This window comes from Eubalaena glacialis, chromosome 4 (genome assembly GCF_028564815.1).
Source record: "Eubalaena glacialis isolate mEubGla1 chromosome 4, mEubGla1.1.hap2.+ XY, whole genome shotgun sequence".
Classification (NCBI taxonomy): domain Eukaryota; kingdom Metazoa; phylum Chordata; class Mammalia; order Artiodactyla; family Balaenidae; genus Eubalaena; species Eubalaena glacialis.
The window spans coordinates 125541448-125562117 of NC_083719.1; the positions used below are offsets into that span (position 1 = coordinate 125541448).

General features: G+C 37.0%; 2 protein-coding genes across 2 annotated transcripts in view; one reads left to right on the forward strand and one right to left on the reverse strand.

The window, feature by feature from the left end:
- LOC133090055 (seminal plasma acrosin inhibitor A1-like) overlaps positions 1-20670 on the reverse strand; it is a 142741-nt gene that overhangs the window by 75408 nt on the left and 46663 nt on the right. The window lies entirely within an intron of this gene.
- LOC133090582 (serine protease inhibitor Kazal-type 9-like) lies at positions 9448-12975 on the forward strand. The gene is made up of 2 exons (XM_061188983.1): positions 9448-9552; positions 12832-12975. Exons 1-2 carry the CDS (start codon positions 9448-9450, stop codon positions 12973-12975), a joined length of 249 nt encoding a protein of 82 aa, XP_061044966.1.

Below are 20670 nucleotides of genomic sequence, written 5' to 3' on the forward strand. Positions count from 1 at the left end.
CCTAACTGTAAGACCGGACACTATAAAACTCTTAGAGGAAAACATAGGAAGAACACTCTTTGACATAAATCAGAGCGAGATCTTTTTTGATCCACCTCCTAGAGTAATGGAAATAAAAACAAAAATAAACAAATGGGACCTAATGAAACTTAAAAGGTTTTGCACAGCAAAGGGGGGAAAGTGGTGGGGGGGTGATGAATTGGGAGATTGGGATTGACATATATACACCAATATGTATAAAATGGATAACTAATAAGAACCTTCTGTATAAAAAAATAAAATAAAATAAAATTCAAAAAAACCCCCCATATGATCATCTTGATAGATGCAGAAAATACCTTTGATAATATTCAACATCCATTCATTATAAAAACTCTCACCAAAGTGGGTCTAGAGGGACCATATCTCAACACAATAAAAGCCATTTACCACAAACCCACAGTCCATATAACACTCAACAGTGAAAAGCTAAAAGTCTTTCTGCTACTAAATTCAGGAATAAGACAAGGATGCCCCCTCTCAACACTTCTATTCAACACAGTATTGGTAGTCCTAGCCACAACTATCAGACCAAAAAAAAAAAAAAAGAAAGAAATTAGAGGTAATTCAAATTGGAAAGGAAGAAGTAAAAATGTCACTATTTCCAGATGACATGATACTCTATAGAGAAACCTTAAGATTCCACACAAAAACTATTAGAATAAATGAATTCAGCAAGGTAGCAGGATACAAGATTAATATACATAAATCTGTTGCATTTCTTTACCTAACAATAAAATATCAGAAAGAAAAAAAAATCCCGTTTAAAACTGCATCCAAAAAAAAAAAAACAAAACACCTAGGAATAAACTAAACCAAGGAGGTAAAAGACTTACATGTTAAAAGCTATAAAACACTGAAAAAGGAAATTGAAGTTGATTCAAGAAGTGGAAAGGTATCCCATGTTCTTGAATTGGAAGAATATTTTTAAAATGTCCACGCTACTCAAAGCAATCTACAGATTTAATGTGATTCCTATTGAATTACCCATGACATTTTTCACAGAACTAGAACACATAATCCTGAAATTTATATGGAACCATGAAAGACCCTGAATTGCTAAAGAAATCCTAAGGAAAAAGAACAAAGCTGGAGGCATAACCCTTCTAGACTTCAGACAATACTACAAAGCTACAATAATCAAAACAGCATGGTATTGGCACAAAAACAGACAACAGAACAGAGAGTCCAGAAATAAATCCACACACGTATGGTTAATTAATCTACAACAAAGAAAGCAAGAATATACAATGGAGAAAAGACAGTCTCTTCAGCAAGTGGTGTTGGCAAAGCTGGACAGCCTCATGTAAAGCAATGAAATTAGAACACTCCCTCACACCACACATAAAAATAAACTCAAAATGGTTTAAAGACCTAAATGTAAAACATGACACCATAAAACTCCTAGAAGAGAACATAAGCAAAACATTCTCTGACATAAATTGTAGCAATATTTTCTTAGATCAGTTTCCCAAGGCAAAAGAATTAAAAGCAAAAATAAACATATGGTACCTAATCAAACTTAAAAGCTTTTGCACAGCAAAGGACACCATCAACAAAATGAAAGGACAACCTACAGAATGGAGGAAAACATTTGCAAACAACACAACCGATGAGGGATTAATGTTCCAAAATATACAAACAGCTCATATAACTCAATGTCAAAAAAACAAATAAGCCAATCAAAAAATAGGCAGAAGACGTAAATAGACATTTCTTGAAAGAAGACATACAGATGGCCAACACAGCACATGAAAAAATGCTCAAAACTTCTACTTATTAGAGAAATACAAATCAAAATCACAATGAGATATCAAATCATACTGGTTAGAATGGCCATCATCAAAAAGTGTACAAATAATAAATGCTGGATAGGGTATGGACAAAAGGGAACCCTCCCACACTATTGGTGAGAATGTAAATTGGTTCAACCACTATGGAAAACATTATGGAGCTTCCTTAAAAAACTACACAGAGAGCAACCATATGATCCAGCAATCCCACTCTTGGGCACATACCCAGAAAAGATGAAAACTCTAATTCGAAAAGATACATGCATCCCAATGTTCATAGCAGCACTATTTACAATAGCCAAGATATGGAAACAACTCAAGTGCTCATCAACAGACGACCGGTTTAAGAAGATGTAGGGTGTATACACACATACACACAATGGAATATTCCTCAGCCATAAAAAAGAATGAAATAATGCCATTTGCAGCAACAAGGATGGACCTAGAGAATATCATACTAAGTGAAGTAGGTCAGACAGAGAAAGACAAATACCATATGATATCACTTATATGCAGAATCTAAATAACAGTACAAATGAACCTATATACAAAACAAACATACTCACAGATATAGAAAATAAACTTATGGTTACCAAAAGGGAAAGGGAGAAGGGGGGAGGGATAAATTAGGAGCATGGGATTAACAGATACAAACTACTACACATAAAACAGGTAAGCAAAGACAATTTACAGTATAACACAGGGAACTATATCCAATATCTTGTAATACCTATAATGGAAAATAATCTGAAAAAAATATATATATATAACTGAATCACTTTGCTGTACACCTGAAACTAACACAAAAGTGTAAATAGACTATACTTCAATAAAACATAGATAGATAAATAAATAAGACAGAAGGACATGATAATGCAAGATCCTTGATGGATTTTTAAAATTATTACCATTGTTATGATTATTAATAGTTCACATATCATAAAATTCTTGTTTTTAAAGTGTATAATCCAGTGGTTTCTAGTCTACTCACAAAACTGTGCAACTATCACCACTATCTAATTCCAGAACATTTCATCACCCCCAAAACAAACTCCATACCCATTAGCAGTCACTCCTATTCCCCTATCCTTCTAGCCCCTGGCAATCATTAATCTGACTTTTGTCTATAGATTTGCTATTCTTGACATTATGCTTAAATAGAATCATAAAGTATATAGCCTTTTGTCCATAAGATTATTCTATGCTGTAGCATTTATCAGTACTTTATCCTTTTTATTGAATAATATTCTAATCTGTGGATGTACTACATTTAATCATTCATCAGTTGATGAATAGTTGGATTTTTTACAATTTGGGGCTATTATGAATAAAGCTGCTATGAACATTAATGTTTTTGGTGGATATATGTTTTCAATTCTCTTGGGCAAATACCTAGGAATGGAATTGCTAAGTCATTTTGGTAACTCTACATTTAACTTTTTGAGGAACTACCAAACTATTGTCCAAAGCAGATGCACCAATTTATATTCCCACCAGCAATGTATGAGAGTCTCAACATCTCCACATCCTTGCCAACATCTTGTGTTTGTTTTTTTAATTGTAGCCATCCTAATGGATGGGAAATGGTATCTCATTTTGGTTTTGATTTGCATTTCCCTAATAACTAATGATGATGAGCATATTTTCATGCGCTTATTGGCCATTTGTATATTTTCTTTTGAAAAATGTCTATTTCAATTCTCTGCTTGGTTTTCAACTAAATTATTTGGTTATTGTTGAGATGTAAATATAATTTTTAAAATATATTCTAGATACTTATCAGATATGTGATTTGCAAGTATTTTCTCCCATTCTGTGGACGCTTTTAAGTGTAAAAGTCTTTAATTTTGATGATGTCCAATTTATCTATTTACTCTCTTGTTTCTTGTAATCTTAAGTGTCATATCTAAGAAACCATTGCCTGTTCAAAGGGCACAAAGATTTACACGTTTTCTTCTAAGAATTGTATAGTTTTAGCTCTTACATTTAAGTGTTTTGAGTTAATTTATGTTATGATTTTTAATACAAAATGAGGTGGGGGTCCAATCTCATTGTTTTGTATGTGAATATCCAGTTGTCCCAGAACCAATTTTTGAAAAGACTATTCTTTCTTCAATGAATTGTTTTGTCATTCTTGTCAAAAATCAATTGACCATATATATTCGAATTTATTTTTAGATTCTCAACTCTATTATACACTGTTTTGATAAGTATAACCTTGTAGTAAAATTTTCAATTGTTAAGTGTGAGCTCTCCATCTTTTTTCTTTTTCAAGATTGTTTTGGCTAACTCTTATTTCCATTAGAATTTTAGGGTTAGCTCATTCATTTTCCAAAAAGGGCAGCTAACCTTGATACAGAGTACTGCCATCTTAACAATATTAAATTTTGTTGGATTGGATCATTTTGTTATAAAGGCATTGTTGGCACAGATGGTAAAATTTGAATTAGAGTCTTGAGGTGAAGAGTACACAAGAAGTTATTCTATTCTTGCAACAATTATTTCAAAATAAAAAGTTAAAATTTAAATATGTGTTCTTCCTAATTGCTATGCAAAGCAAGTACTAGTAATCTGATAAAACTGTTCTTCCAAGAAAGCAAAGTCAAGGCACAGCAGTGACTTCAAAATGTTAAAGACCAAGAGAATATGTAAAGGATATGCTATGTAGGCTAAGTTTTTAAATAAATTTTCAAATAAACCATAAGATTCTCCCCACCTCCTCCACCCCTAATATACACTGAAAATATTTCAGAATTCCTTAGGAAAAGAAATCTCAATTTCATAGTGACATTTTAAGCTGTTTTTCAGTATAAATCAGGGTTGACTAAAAGGTCTTGCTTACATAGGAGTAAAGGACTGCCACTGTGTTGTCTTTTCTTCTCAGAGAGACATTTCTGAGAAGTTCAAGTGACTTTCTGCCAAGGATTTCCTGGTTCCCAGATGCTGCAACATTACTCTTCCCAGAGGTGAACACTTAACACATACGTGCATATTAATAGGCTCCAAACTCTGGTGACAGTCTTCATCAGAAGCAGAGTAAGTTTAAGAAACTATAGCCCTACCAGACCCAGCCCTCTGACACTCTCCATAGAGTCACCTTTGTTTTAGTCCTCCTCTGATCTTCTGTCTAAAATCTTGGGCTTCAGTTCAGATAACTGCCTTATTTCCTCACCTTTAGCATCCCCTATTATGGCCCTGGAGCTCTATGTTAACCTTCTCCTTCTACATCGCCCTCTCTCTTCTTCTCCCTTCTGCATTCACAGTCTTATAACGAGAGCTGAGTGTCTGAGGCTCTGATCCAGTTTCTTCAAGTGGTACTTACCTTACTGAACCCTTATTTCTCATTCCAGAGAAATACTTATTTCTTATAAGAGAAATGGGCCTTAGATGACTGCTACTTGTCTGGTCCAGTATCTTTGGGTAGGCTTGCCCTTAAGATAACTAGTCCTGCCAGCTGGCTTACACCTCTCAAGGGAGGCAGGACTGTATAAGAGTTCAAGAGTAGAGTTTTTGAGAAGGACCACTCTGGATTCTAATACAAACCAAGTCATTTAATCAGAAACTTGGAAAAATTATTTAACCTCTCTGATCCTAATTTCCCCTCTGTAAAATGGGAATAGTAATACCTATAGGTTCTTCTAAAATCTGTGCTAGATGAGCTTCTATGACAGATGAGGGGGAAATGTTTGGAAGACTGTAACTGAAAGAGTGGTACATGAGTAGCAGTAAATAATAGGGGCTTATATTCACCTAGATCTTTGGAAGATTTCTCAAGAAAAAATTATCAACATTAAACAGGCTTTCCCTTTCATCTCTGAAGTATGTAGTTTTATTGGAATCTTTCCTCAAGAAATACTACTATTCTAAAATTGTATACTAAATTAAATAGTTGGGCCCACTATGGAGGGAAAACTGGGACTGGCAAGGAAGCTCCTAAATAACTCACATTGCTTGGATACTTTCTCTGGGGTCTCTGGAAAGGTAGGCAAGGAGTCAAGGCCACTTTTTCTCAAGGTCAGAGAAAAATGGAAATTTAAAGTCAGAGATAGGAAATCATATACCAGTGGTTTCCCTCACCTGAGTAACTTGCAAAATAGTAAAATTATTTTTTAAAACTTTAAAGAGGGGATTTAGATTTCCCAAAGAAAAAGTAGTTGGTGACATTAAACATCTAACTTTGCCTCATAATGACTAAAGCTTTATCACAGTATAATGGTGGAATTTGGAAACTTCTCATCTGGACCAATAATATTTAAATTATTTCATGGAGCCCTGGGGACTCCATGAATGTGACTCAGGGACTATCATAGGAAGACAGGGACTGGCAAACCAAGCTCCCACATTCCCTCTTCAAGGAATAGAGCACCTCTGGTATCTGTTTAATATATTATACTTCCATATAACATTTTCCAGCTCCACCATTCACTCTTGTGACTTTCGACAATTTATTTATTCTCTCTGTGCTTCACTTCCTTCATTTGTAAAGTCTTGGCAGTAATATCATTTGTCTCCTATATTTTTAAAAAATTTAGATGAGTTAATATTCATATGACAATTCCAACCGTACCAGACACATAATTAGTGCTCAGTAAATATCATTACTGTTATTGCTATTGTTATTAAGAAAGTATTTTGCTGTTAAAAAAGAAAAAGCTAAAAATATGGATAGAGGCCATTTTCACATTCAATAAAGGAATCACCTCTGCCGGGTTCCTGACAGGTATTCACTGGCTCCAATGGGACACTTAAAATGGAAGATTCTCATTACCTCTTGTCATTACCAAATATTTCTAATCATCACTAAGTTCCCTTTTCTATCAAGTGCCAACATCTGTTATTTCCAGTAAGGCCACAAAGATACATCATTTGCTTATTTTAAGATAGTTCCTAAGTGCTTTCTGAGCCTTTTCTGCTCCATATCACTGTCATCATCATTATCTTTATTATCACGGTCATGGTCATTAAATACTAATGACAATGTATACGTAATAAGTGCTTTACAATCTCATTTGAAAATCATAACCAGCTTATGATATGGTGCCATTATTAACTTTATTCTGTTAAGTTTGTTAAAGAAAAGTTATTTGACACTTGTTAAAATGGTAAGGAAGACATTATTCAAGGTATAGTCTTGAATATCCCTACTGTAATACCCCTATTGCAATGGGGGAGAGAGATTGGACTCAATTCTGAATACAAGTGGGGATTTTAGCCAAGGAGCCAGGTTAAGTGTTCACTAGATGGAAAATTATTAATAGGAGATATTAAGGGGGAATTCTTGCTAAAGGCAGACCAAGGACTTATACATTAAAAGTGGGGGATGAAGAACTTGATCAGATGTCAAGGGTGACCAGATATCAATGGTAGGGGGATGACTTAGCAGGATTCTATGCTAAGACACGGCTGGGCAGGCCAAAGACATGAAGTGTAGGGGAGATGGAGGGAGAGGAGGTGGGGGGAGGTCAAGGCCCAGTTGAGAAGAGAACTCAGAGGAGCCTAACTAAAGTTTGGTCAAGAAGGGAATCTTTGTCAAGCTACAATGAAGGCAGTGACAATGTTTCTCATTATTCATGGTATACCAAAGTTGTATTATAGTCTCTAAGAGTAAATATTCATTAATAATTACTGAATAAGCAAATGAAGATAAAGAAACTAAGGCTTTTAGCAGTTCAATAATTTGCACAAGGTCACATAGGGAATGGTGGAGGTGGCAATGAATTCAGGTCTGCAAGACTCTTAGAGGGACTTCCCTGGTGGTCCAGTGGTTAAGAATCCGCCTTCCAACGCAGGGGACGCGGGTTTGATCCCTGGTCGGGGAACTAAGATCCCACATGCCATGGGGCAACTAAGCCCCTGCGCCACAACTAGAGCCTGCGCACTCTGGAGCCTGCACGCTGCAATGAAGAGCCCGCGTGCTGCAACTAAGACCCGATGCAGCCAAATACACACATAAATAAATAAAGTAAAATAAAAGGAAAGGAAAACAGCTTGAAATAATTTGAAAAAAAACCCAAAACACGTATAGAGTGTCAGCTCTCAGTAATATTATGATGCCTGCCCTCCAGACCATCCCAGCACAGGTTCCAGTTGTTTTATCCTTCTGAAGGGAAACAAATGTGAATTTTAGTCTCTCAGCCTTTGGCACTACTTCTATTACTGGTATAGACAGTGTCTTCCAACTCCGTCTACCAAAACTGCAAGAGCTGCTTCCAAGGTCTTCTCATAGAGTCACTCTATGCGAAATTGGCACATTCCAAAACGTGTTCTTGTTGCCTTTATCAAAGACGTCAAGTGAAGCATGGTTTGATGAGAGCACAATTAAGCTTATCTATTTATATTTATTTATTAATTTGGTTGCGCCGGGTCTTAGTTGTGGCAGGCTGGCTCCTTAGTTGCGGCAGGTGGGCTTGTTGTGGCTCACCGGCTCCTTACTTGCAGCACACAGCCTCCTCAGTTGTGGCATGAAAACTCTTAGTTGCGGCATGCATGTGGGATCTAGTTCCCTGACCAGGGATCGAACCAGGGCCCCCTGCGTTGGGAGTGCAGAGTCTTAACAACTGTGCCACCAGAGAAGTCCCACAATTAAGCTTACTTAAATCATGACCAAATGACTGGTGGCTTGTCTATTGAAAGTTATTATATTAGTAGATATCACTGACCCTGTATGTAACTACATGCCAGGGCAAAGTTAACATCTCATTCTTGAACCATCAGCCTGCATTTGGGGACCAGAAAATCACAGTCAAAATTTCAGGGACAGTCCAGCCACTGCATCCACTAGATCTGTTCTTGGTTAAGATGGTCATATAACTCTTTATTATTGGCTTTGTGGAAGTCCTCCTCCCAAGGGCCCTTGATAAAGATGCTTTCACCAGAGATCTGGCAGGTAAATGAGGTAGCTCACCAGCTCCACCCATTATACCATCTCCCCCAAATTTGGGATTCTTGCAAAAATTATCCCCTTTCTAAAATACATGAATCATTGCTTGTTTGTGCTGAATCAAAACTTGGACACTGATACCTTTTCTCTGTGTCCAGTCTGGGATCTCAACTGCCAACATTTCCCCTTCGGTGTGGGAGGGGAGGGGAGGGGAGGGGAGGGGAGGGGAGGGGAGGGGAGGAGAGGAACATGAGAAAATGTTAAAACCTATAAAGCTGCTATGCTGATGACTCTTCCTGGAAAAAGTAGTGCAACAAAGAATATGTAGTAAAGCCAGTGAAATTACTTAACTTCCTTGTGACTTCATTCCCTCATCTGTAGAACAAAGAAAATGATAGCATCTGTCAGATGTGTTCTGAAGATCAAACTGTGTAACAGATGTGAAAGCACTCAAACCTTTATGTACGTAAAAAGGTAAGGAAATAATGCCAACTTTATCGGGTCCGATTATCTATTAAAATGTCATGCATAATCATCTCTCTTTCACAATTAAAGGATTTCCATACCTAGTAGATGTTTCTGACCTCTTCCCAGAATTCGGTTTCTGGAAATAGCTATTTTACAACTGAGGCAGAACTCCTGACAATATATAAGGCAGAAACCATCAGGGCTGGGCAGACACTAGAAAGTCACTTCTTTTTTCTCCATCTGACTGCCCTTGGCCACTTCAGCAGCATGAGAGCAACAGCATTTGTCCTGCTCTCAGCTCTGGCGCTTACAACCATCTTCACTGACTATCTCCCTCATAACTCTGCCCCTGCCCTGATACTGACAGCTCATGTCATCTTCTGCCCACATAATTCTGGAATATACACATTAAATATAATAAGAGAAGACTTTTGAAATGCATTTTTTTGGTCTCCACCAATAAATCACTAAATTATATCATCTCAGGGGCCAAGTGGACCTAAATGGTCAACTAAAGCCAAATTCTTATCCTTACAAACATTTCATGTAACTTTTTGGGGAAGTATTCATCCAAACTATGCTTGGACTTAACATCAGTATTTACTGGGACCTCATTTACTGGGACCCAACTTCTGCCATCTAGGCTTGTTACAGCAGATACTTCCAACATATAAAACTAGTGTTTTTCAATATTTTCTAAGTTCTGACTATGAAGTAGGAAAGAACAGGACAAACTCATCATTATTATAGAAGCTGTTTCATCCTTTGGGCTACACTCTAATCCCACTCCAAAAAAGAAACTAAAAATTTCTGTGTGAAGAGCTTCAATCTTTAATATTATGCTCATACACACAGCCCTGAAGTGAATCTTATATCTTTATGATAGGCTGAGGGCTGAAAGAAATCAAAGATTATTTTTTCTAATAAGATTAGGTTCTTCCAGAGTTTGACTTTTTTTGTCTTTATCTTACAGATGTAGAACATACCAAACACCATCAAAAGGTCTGTATACCCATTTCGACATAAAAGTACTACTTCTGTGTAATTTTTTTTTAAACTTTGGGTTTATTTATTTATTTATTTATGGCTGTGTTGGGTCTTCGTTTCTGTGCGAGGGCTTTCTCCAGTTGCGGCAAGTGGGGGCCACTCTTCATTGCGGTGCGCGGGCCTCTCACTATCGTGGCCTCTCTTGTTGCGGAGCACAGGCTCCAGACGCACAGGCTCAGTAATTGTGGCTCACGGGCCTAGTTGCTCCACGGCATGCGGGATCCTCCCAGACCAGGGCTCGAACCCATGTCCCCTGCATTGGCAGGCAGATTCTCAACCACTGTGCCACCAGGGAAGCCCCACTTCTGTGTAATTTTAAAGCCAGTATAAGTAAAAAAAAAAAAATTGACACTATGTATTAATTAAATTTCTACATGTTTGAAGATTTATGTTTTAAGTTTCAAAAATTGCTTTATTTAAAAAACTGTGGATGGGCCTTTCAAAAATGCAAGTGGTAGAACAAAGTGGTTAGACACTAGCATCAGAGTGAAAACGTCCTGGGCTCAAATTGCAGCTCTTTGACCGTATGGCCATGGCAAACAACATTTGCCTATTTTACAATACTGTGAAACTTAAAGCCATAATCTTTGAAAAGGGCTTAGCACAGTACCTGACACATAGTAAAGGTCAGTAAGTACAAGTCATGACTCTTAAAATGTTAAATGGGTCACACACATCTTTGTTCTCTAGCTTAAAGAATAAAGACTTTAATTTAACCTTTTTTTCATTACTCATATTAAATAATGACTATTGTTGAAGGTGTGGTAGTAAAAATTTAAGCTAGCCATCAGCCAGTTTGGGTTCTAGACAAGCTCTACTGCTTTTCAGCTGCGTGACCCTGAGGGCCCAGGCAGTTCCTTCCACTTCTTTGAGTCTTTTGTTCTCCTTGTTAAAGAAAATAAGAGATTAAGAATGTATAATTTGGAGTCAGGACTGAGTTAAAGCTTTCCTTCATGATTTATTAGCTGTGAGAGAATGAACAGGGCTAATGAATATTAAGCCTTAGTAGTTGCCTGGTCAGATTGTGCATATGACATAAATCCTGGCACTGGGGTTTGAGCAGGCAACGAGAAGAAGTGAAGTCATGCTGGTATATGCCCAACATGAGGGACGGCAATTCCATTTTCCACTAGGCTCCACTAGCCTCTGAAGTCCCCTGTCATCATGTCATGCTTAGTAATCTTTGTATTGGCAGCTCTCAGCTCAGCCCTAAACCTTAGGAGGTTCATGGAGTATAGTAACTCAAAGAATGGATGAATTAATTAATGGAACATATCTGAAGCGGAAGATGAATTCAACTTTAAGTCTGAGCATATTTCAGGTTATCCAAGTGGAGATATTTAACCACTAGAAAAATGTCATGTCTGCAAATGAACTTATTTATGAAACAGAAACAGACTCATGGCCATAGAGAATAGACTTGTGGTTGCCAAGGAGGATGGGAGAAGGAATGGATCGGGAGTTTGGGATCAGCAGATGCAAACTATTATATATAGAATGAATAAACAACAAGGTCCTACTGTATATATGGAACTATATTTAATATCTATGTAACCGAATCAGTTTGCTGTACAGCAGAAACTAACACAACACTGTAAATCAACTATACTTCAATAAAAAATAAATTAAAAAAAAAGAAAAATATCATGTCTGAAACTCTGGGACAGAAGGAGCTGGGAATGTAGTCTCTTCTGTATGGAACTGGAGTTAGTGTAGACTTGGAAGTAAAGCCAAGGAATAAAATTAATAGCTATCATTTATTCATTATTTTCCGAGCCACGTACTGCTAAGCATTTCACACATATCTTCTCAGTCACCTATGTTTTACTTTAACCTTACAATACAGTTATCACCTTCATTTTGCAGGTAAAGGAAGTAAGGATTAGAGAGGAAAAATAATTGTCCCAGGGTCATATAGTCAGGATTTGAATTCCGATGTGTTTGACTTTAATGTCCACACTCTTCAATTTGCTCAAAGATGAAAAACCTAGAAAATTCTTTCTTGGTAATTGCCTACTTGCTCCTGCAGGCATCTTATCACCTTAGCTTTGCTCCAGGAATTGAGAACAGTGGTTCTCAACTACAATGTTAAAATATATTTGTCTGTCTATGTGCTGGTGAAGCACATACCAAGTACCTTGTTACCAATAATTAATGGTATATATTGCTAAGACGTAGTAATTCTTATAACTATAGTAGTTATCATCATAATATATCTCATACTTACATTCAGATAGAACTTTTTAAGTCAAATAGAGAAGTAGCAGGACATGTAGAAAACTGATCCCATGGGAATGGTAGCACCTGTGAAAATGCCATGTGTGTTGAGAACTGATGCATCAACCAGTATGGTGGAAAAGATTTTATTTTAAAATAAATTATGATTCAGTTACCAGTTACCATAAAGAAGTTTATCACTCATGATTTTATATGTGATATAAAAAATCTTTTTATTTAATATATCTCAAAGGGGTTAGATGAGGACAGACAATTGGAATAAGAAACAAATGCATTGAGAGCTTTCTGAACTTGCTTGGAAAATCCTAAATCCTGAGAATAAAAATTTTGTTTAAGGAACTCAAGATTTTTTATATGTATTTCCAGATTGACTGTAGTAATTATAAAAACTTACCACCAGTAAAAGAGAGAGTTTGTTATGCTGTATATGCACCAATTCATGTATCTGATGGCAAAACTTACAGCAATGATTGCTACTTTTGTTATGAAGTTAAGAAAGTATTGAAATAGTTCTCTTTTCTATATTTAAGGGTTAATAATTATGTGTTAAGACAAATGTACTTCAAGTAGAAGAAGTTGTTTACGGTATAAGGAATATGTACTCTGATGAACAGAATTTTCACAATTTACAGGATTTGGGAGTCCCTGGTATTACTGTATCACTACATATTCTGACAGTAAGAGTGAATGAGAGAATCCTAGAATCTCTAAGTTGGAAGGAAACTTAAGGGTCATCCAGTTCAGCTTCCACCTACTAACCTATTGCTTAAACTCTTTCCACAAAAAATTCACCAGTTTGGCTCACAGTCTATGCTTGGTTTATTTTCAGGGACAAGGAACATCCCTCCTCCCAGGCATGCCAATCCACATCTGCTAGAATGAGCCATGTTTATTGTTCAGCTTCCACAACTAAGTTTGGATATATTAGAGCTCCTTAATGATTGGTACAAAAGGAAACACTATCTGAAAAACCTAAAGCACTTGTTCCATTTCTGAGTATGGTTTCTCAACAAAATATATGTTGGAGGTACAATAAAATTAAATTTGAAAATCAAATAGCCAGAAGTAGTTTAAAGGTTACAAAGCAATCATCCAAAAGATATATCAGTATCAGCTCAAACAGCATCAAATGATGAATAATATACTAGAGTGTATAGAAACGTATAGCTCCTTTTAAGTATTTTCAAAATAAACATGACTGAAAACAAGCATCTAATATATAGGGCATATTGTTTTGATTCTTTTTTATTATGAATAGAATTACGAACTCTCATGAAAAAAGGCTTATGTGTGTCTTCTTTAAATAAAAAATCCATTAAAATATGCTTTCAGGGACATAAACATAAATAAATCCATTAAAATATGCTTTCAGGGAGGTATTATGAGCCTCATCCTTACGTAATCAGCACCACTTGCTAAAATATCCCTAAATTGCAGTCACTCCTTTTAAAAACACCAATAAATGGAGAGACTTGGCTACATTTTGAGGGGTTCACTGGTGAAGTTTGGATGTTAATGAAATGCCTGTGGCCTCAGCATTTCTCATTTGTTGCTATTTTCTCTCCACAGGAAAACTAACAACAAACTTAAATTTGTACATTTTGGAGAATGTTGAATCTATCTTGTGATTACAACTCACAAGGGACACATTTCTTCTCCCATATAATCTATGCCATATTGCCTAATCTTGTCACTATTATGTCTTGATCTGCTTGTAGAATAAAGTAAAATAAATATACGTCTGACTCTTCATTTAGGAGTTTAATCTTCTAGATTTGTTTAATTTTTGGGTAATGTCTAACAGACAACCTTAGGGCCACATCCTGGGGAAAAGGGGCCCATTAAGACCAGTAGTGGGAACCAGAAAAATCAAAGGACCTAAAGCTGATGACTTTTCTTGCCCAGGCTAGGAAAACATCCCCTGTGCATAACTTAGTTCTGGTGTATTCCTGAAGCATGAACAGATAAAGAGGGAGACTTAAAGCATAACAATCAGGAAATACTGTTTCGCTATATGTCCCTTGTGTTTAAGACAGTGAAAGCTACCCTGGATTGAGACTGCTCTCTATTTTTTCCCAGAAAACATGTCTGTAAAACGTGTCTAGTAAATGTGGCCAGGAAAGCTGTGTAAGTTCCCATGAATAAGTTGATGTTTCCCATGTTTTTCTTTCCTTGAAGTTTGATCTCAGGTCTAGGACCTGAAACTTAACTTATCCCACTAGTACATTATATATTCCCAAAACCATATTATTATATGTTCCAAAGATCATATTATTTGTTCCAAAGAACAGAGAGTGTGCCTTGCAAAACTTTTTAATCTATTTGTGCATCTATTCAATTAACACATACCTATTAATGCCTACTTTGTGTCTGGGTTAGACTTCGTAGCATACAATAGTGAATAGAATAGATTTGGTCTTGCCCTCTTAGAGCTTATGTTCTGCGGAAAAATTATTTGCTATGCTTAGTACAGTATTTTGTATATAAATTATATTATACAAATATGTTTAGTAACACTGAATCAAAATTAAGCAACATTTCAATTGGATTATAACAGAGGCACATTATATAAGCATTTAACATATGAAAATCTAACTATGTGATCTCTGCAAAGAGGGAGAAAGAGAAATTAGAGTCAAGCCCTTTTGAGCTGTGTTCTGATCTCACAAACCCATTAGAACTTTAGGGACCAAGACTGTCCACCACAATGACTTGTGCTAATTTCCAAAGAATTCAAGTAGCATAGTGTTTGTTGTGATTATTTCCTTCTGTTTTCTCTTTTGTTTTTTTAAATAGCACTCCTCAAAGAAACCCTTAAAAGAAATTGAAAATATTGACTAGATGTCATTTATCTTTTCACCAAATATTGATTAAATATCCACACTTTGATAGATGCTAGAAATGCATCACTTTGTTAAATGCTAGAAATGCATCAATGAGAAAACAAATATAAAAAGTCATTCTTCCTTCATGAAGCTTTAAGATTACATAGGAATAATAATATTAAAAAGATACCAATCAAATATATATATATATGTATGTGTATGTGTGTGTGTGTGTGTGTGTGTGTGTGTGTGTGTGTGTATGGCTGAGACTGGCTAATTAGGGAAAGATAAAGATCTCTGGTGCAGGGGTGGAGATGGGGGCAGAGTGGGGGGCAGCACCCATGGCATTAAGAAGTGAGAAGCATCATTCCAAGCAGAGATGACAGGAAAAGATTGGAACATAAGAAACTAACACCAACAATTGTTGGCCAGTTCATATTTTTCAACCACTCTTCCTCCCAAGCCTCTTCTATAAGACACCCCCCACAATCCATTTTCCAACTGCCTCCAAAGTGATATTTCTAAAACACTGATCTCATCTTGTCATCTCCCTGCAAAAACTGCTTTAGTGAGTGACACCACCTACACCTCTGTCGGTACTGGCCACCTCACTCTGCAACCTCATCCCTCTCCATTCCACATTTTGATATGGACTGCTTACCACTCTCAGAACCTTGCATGCACTCTGCAGTTTTGCACATGCTGGTCCCTCTTCCTACACTTCTTTTTCCCACTTTTCCAACACCAATGTCCACTCATTAAAAAGATTCAGCCCCAGTGTTATCTTTTCTAAAAATCTCCTCCTATGTATTCGGTCCTCTTAGATTAGCATGTATCATATTATATTCTCACTAGCTTGATAAATATCTGTCTCTTTTGCTATATTGTGAGCTCACAGCTGGCATGCTGCAGGTGTTCAATTAATGCTTTACAAATTAAGTGAATTAAACTAAAATTAATTGAATTTGACTTCTATCAACAAGTAAGGAAGCAAACCATGGAGTCTTATCCCAGATAACCCTGAAGTCAGATGTCAACTCCTGATTCAACTGAAATGTATAGCATCTGTTTGCATTCTGCACCAACCCAAGCTCTGAATGGTTTCTTTGAGTTCCTATAAATAAAATCCACAGACACACAAATAATAGAGAGCAATGACTGTTTTTGTAGAGGCTGCCAAAGAGTGACAGAGATGGTGGTTACCTTGAACACCCACAGCCTGGAACTCCCCATTACACCCCTGTCCTCTACAGTCATCTCTTGCAACACCACCTTGTTAGTCAACCCTTGTCCTTTGTAACATGAAAAGAAAATTGCCATCAAATTTTAAAGACACCCAAATAAAATAAAGTAAAAAATTAAACATTGATACATTGCCAAAACCTGTTCCCTACTCAAATTCTAAGGAATCTCACTCTGTTTCATTTCTAGTTAGTTCTTCCTCATATTTAAGCAAAGCATGTATTACTACATCAAATAAACTGGTCCTTCTGGAAAAGGTAATTCCTGTCTCTCTCAGAGAACAAAAGCTAAGCTGAAATACTGACTGGAATGGAAGCCAGAGCTATAAAACACACCTCAACAAAACATCCATATGAACACATCCTGAAAACTTTTCAGAATTTCTTAAGAAAAGAAACTCTGAGTCCATAGAAAATTAAGTTTTTTAAGAGTGCCTTACTGGGACTTCCCTGGTGGTGCAGTGGTTAAGAATCTGCCTGCCAGTGCAGGGGACACGGGTTCAAGCCCTGGTCCGGGAAGATCCCACATGTCGCGGAGCAACTAAGTCCGTGCATCACAACTACTGAGCCTGCACTCTAGAGCCCGCGAGCCACAACTACTGAAGCCCGCGCGCCTAGAGCCTGTGCTCCGCAACAAGAGAAACCACCGCTCTGAGAAGCCTGAGCACCACAATGAAGAATAGACCCCGCTCGCCGCAACTAGAGAAAGGCCATGCACAGCAGCGAAGACCCAAAGCAGCCAAAAATAAATAAATAAATTTAAAAGAAAAAAAAAAAGAGTGCCTTACCATTTGTCTGGGCTTTTGTTAGTCTTTTTTATTTTTTTTTTTAATCCCCTTTATTGCCGGGATGAGTGACATGTGGGGTCTTGGGTCCTCTCCTGGAAGTCAAGCCTGAGGCTCTGGGGTGGAAGCACCGAGTCCAGGACACTGGACCACTACAGAATTCCTGGCCCCAGGGAAGATTAATCACCGAGAGCTCTCATGGAGGCCTCTAACTGAATCCAAGACCAGGCACCACCCAACTGCCAGCAGCTCCCAGTGCTGGTTGCCTCACACCAAACAACAAACGAGACAGGAACACAAACCCACCCATCAGCATACAGACTACCTAAAGTCATACTAAGCTCACAGACATCCCAAACACACCACCTGACATGGCCCTGCTCATCAGAGGGAAAAGACTCAGCTCTACCACCAGAACACAGGCACCAGTCCCTCCCATCAGGAAGCCTACGCAAGCCACTGGACCAACCTCACCACCAGAGGCAGAGAACAGAAGCAAAAGGAACTATGACCCTGCAGCCTAGGGAAAGGAGACCTCAAATACTGTAAATTAGACAAAATGAGAAGACAGAGAAATATCTTGCAGGCAAAGGAGCAAGATAAAAACCCACAAGACCAAATAAATGAAGAGGAAATAGGCAAACTACCTGAAAAACAATTCAGAGTAATGATAGTAAAGATGATCCAAAGTCTCGGAAAAAGAATAGAGAAAAAAACAAGAAACGTTTAACAAGGACCTAGAAGGACTAAACAGCAAACAAACAATAATGAACAACACAATAACTGAAATTAAAAATACTCTAGAAGGAATCAATAGCACAATAACTGAGGCAGAAGAACAGATAAGTGAGAAGGAAGACAGAATGGTGGAAATAACTGCTGCAGAGCAGAATAAAGAAAAAAGAATGAAAAGAATGGAGGACAGTCTCAGAGACCTCTGGGACAACATTAAGCACACCAACATTCTAATTATAGGCATCCCAGAAGGAGAAAAAAAGAAAGGGTCTGAAAAAAATTTTGAAGAGATTATAGCCAAAAACTTCCCCAACGTGTGAAAGGAAATAGTCAATGAAGTCCAGGAAGTGCAGAGAGTCCCACAGAGGGTAAACCCAAAAAGAAACATGCTGAGACACATATTAATCAAACTAACAAAAATTAAACACAAAGAAAAAATATTAAAAGCAGCAAGGGAAAAGCAACAAATAATATACAAGGGAATCCCCATAAGGTTAACAGCTGATCTTTTCAGTAGAAACTCTGCAAGCCAGAAGGGAGTGGCAAGATATATTTAAAGTGATGAAAGGGAAAAACCTACAACCAAGATTACTATACCCAGCAAGGATCTCATTCAGATTCGATGAAGAAATCAAAAGCTTTACAGAGAAGCAAAAGTTAAGAGAATTCAGCACCACCAAACCAGCTTTACAGCAAATGCTAAAGGAACTTCTCTAGGCAGGAAACACAAGAGAAGGAAAAGACCTACAAAAACAAACCTAAAACAATTAAGAAAATGGTAATAGGAACATACATATCAATGATTACCTTAAATGTAAACGGATTAAATGTTCCAGCCAACACACAGACTGGCTGAATGGATACAAAAACAAGACCCGTATATAGGCTGTCTACAAGAGACCCACTTCAGACCTAGGGACACATACAGACTGAAAGTGAGGGGATGGAAAAAGATATTCCATGCAAATGGAAATCAAAAGAAAGCTGGAGAAACAATATTCATATCAGACAAAATAGACTTTAAAATAAAGACTATAACAAGAGACAAGGAAGGACAAGACATAATGATCAAGGGATCAATCCAAGAAGAAGATATAACAATTGTAAATATCTATGCACCCAACATAGGAGCACCTCAATACATAAGGCAAATACTAACAGCCATAAAAGGAGAAATCGACAGTAACATAATAATAGTAGGGGACTTTAATACCCCACTTTCACCAATGGACAGATCATCCAAACAGAAAATAAATAAGGAAACACAGCTTTAAATGACACATTAAACCAGATGGACTTAATTGAACTTTATAGGACACTCCATCCAAAAACAACAGAATACACTTTCTTCTCAAGTGCACAGGGAACATTCTCCAGGATAGATATCTTGGGTCACAAATCAAGCCTCGTAAATTTAAGAAAACTGAAATTGTATCAAGCACCTTTTCCAACCACAACGCTATGAGACTAGATATCAATTACAGGGAAAAAACTGTAAAAAGTACAAACACATGGAGGCTAAACAATACGCTAGTAAACAACCAAGAGATCACTGAAGAAATCAAAGAGGAAATCAAAAAATACCTAGAAACAAATGACAATGAAAACAAGATGACCCAACACGTATGGGATGCAGTAAAAGCAGTTCTAATAGAGAAGTTTATAGCAATACAATCCTACCTCAAGAAACAAGAAACATCTCAAAAAAAAAAACCTTAAACTTATACCTAAAGCAATTAGAAAAAGAAGAACAAAAAACCCCAAAGTTAGCAGAAGGAAAGAAATCATAAAGATCAGATCAGAAATAAATGAAAAAGAAATGAAGGAAACAATAGCAAAGATCAATGAACCTAAAAGCTAGTTCATTGAGAAGATAAACAAAATTGATAAACCATTAGCTAGACTCATCAAGAAAAACAGGGAGAAGACTCAAGTCAACAGAATTAGAAATGAAAAAGGAGAAGTAACTGACACTGCAGAAATACAAAGGATCATGAGAGACTACTACAAGCAACTGTATGCCATAAAATGGACAACCTGGAAGAAATGGACAAATTCTTAGAAAAGTACAACCTTCCAAGACTGAACCAGGAAGAAATAGAAAATATAAACAGACCAATCACAAGCACTGAAATTGAAACTGTGATTAAAAATCTTCCAACAAATACAAGCCCAGGACCAGATGGCTTCACAGGTGAATTCTATCAAACATTTAGAGAAGAGCTAACACCTATCCTTCTCAAACTCTTCCAAAATATAGCAGAGGGAGGAACACTCTCAAACTCATTCTACGAGGCCACCATCACCCTGATACCAAAACCACACAAAGCTGTCACACACACACACACACAAATTACAGGCCAATATCACTGATGAACACAGATGCAAAAATCCTCAACAAAATACTAGCAAACAGAATCCAACAGCACATTAAAAGAATCATACACCATGATCAAGTGGGGTTTATCCCAGGAATGCAAGGATTCTTCAATATACACAAATCAATCAATGTGATACACTATATTAACAAATTGAAGGATGAAAACCATATGATCATCTCCATAGATGCAGAAAAAGCTTCTGACAAAATTCAACACCCATTTATGATAAAAACTCTCC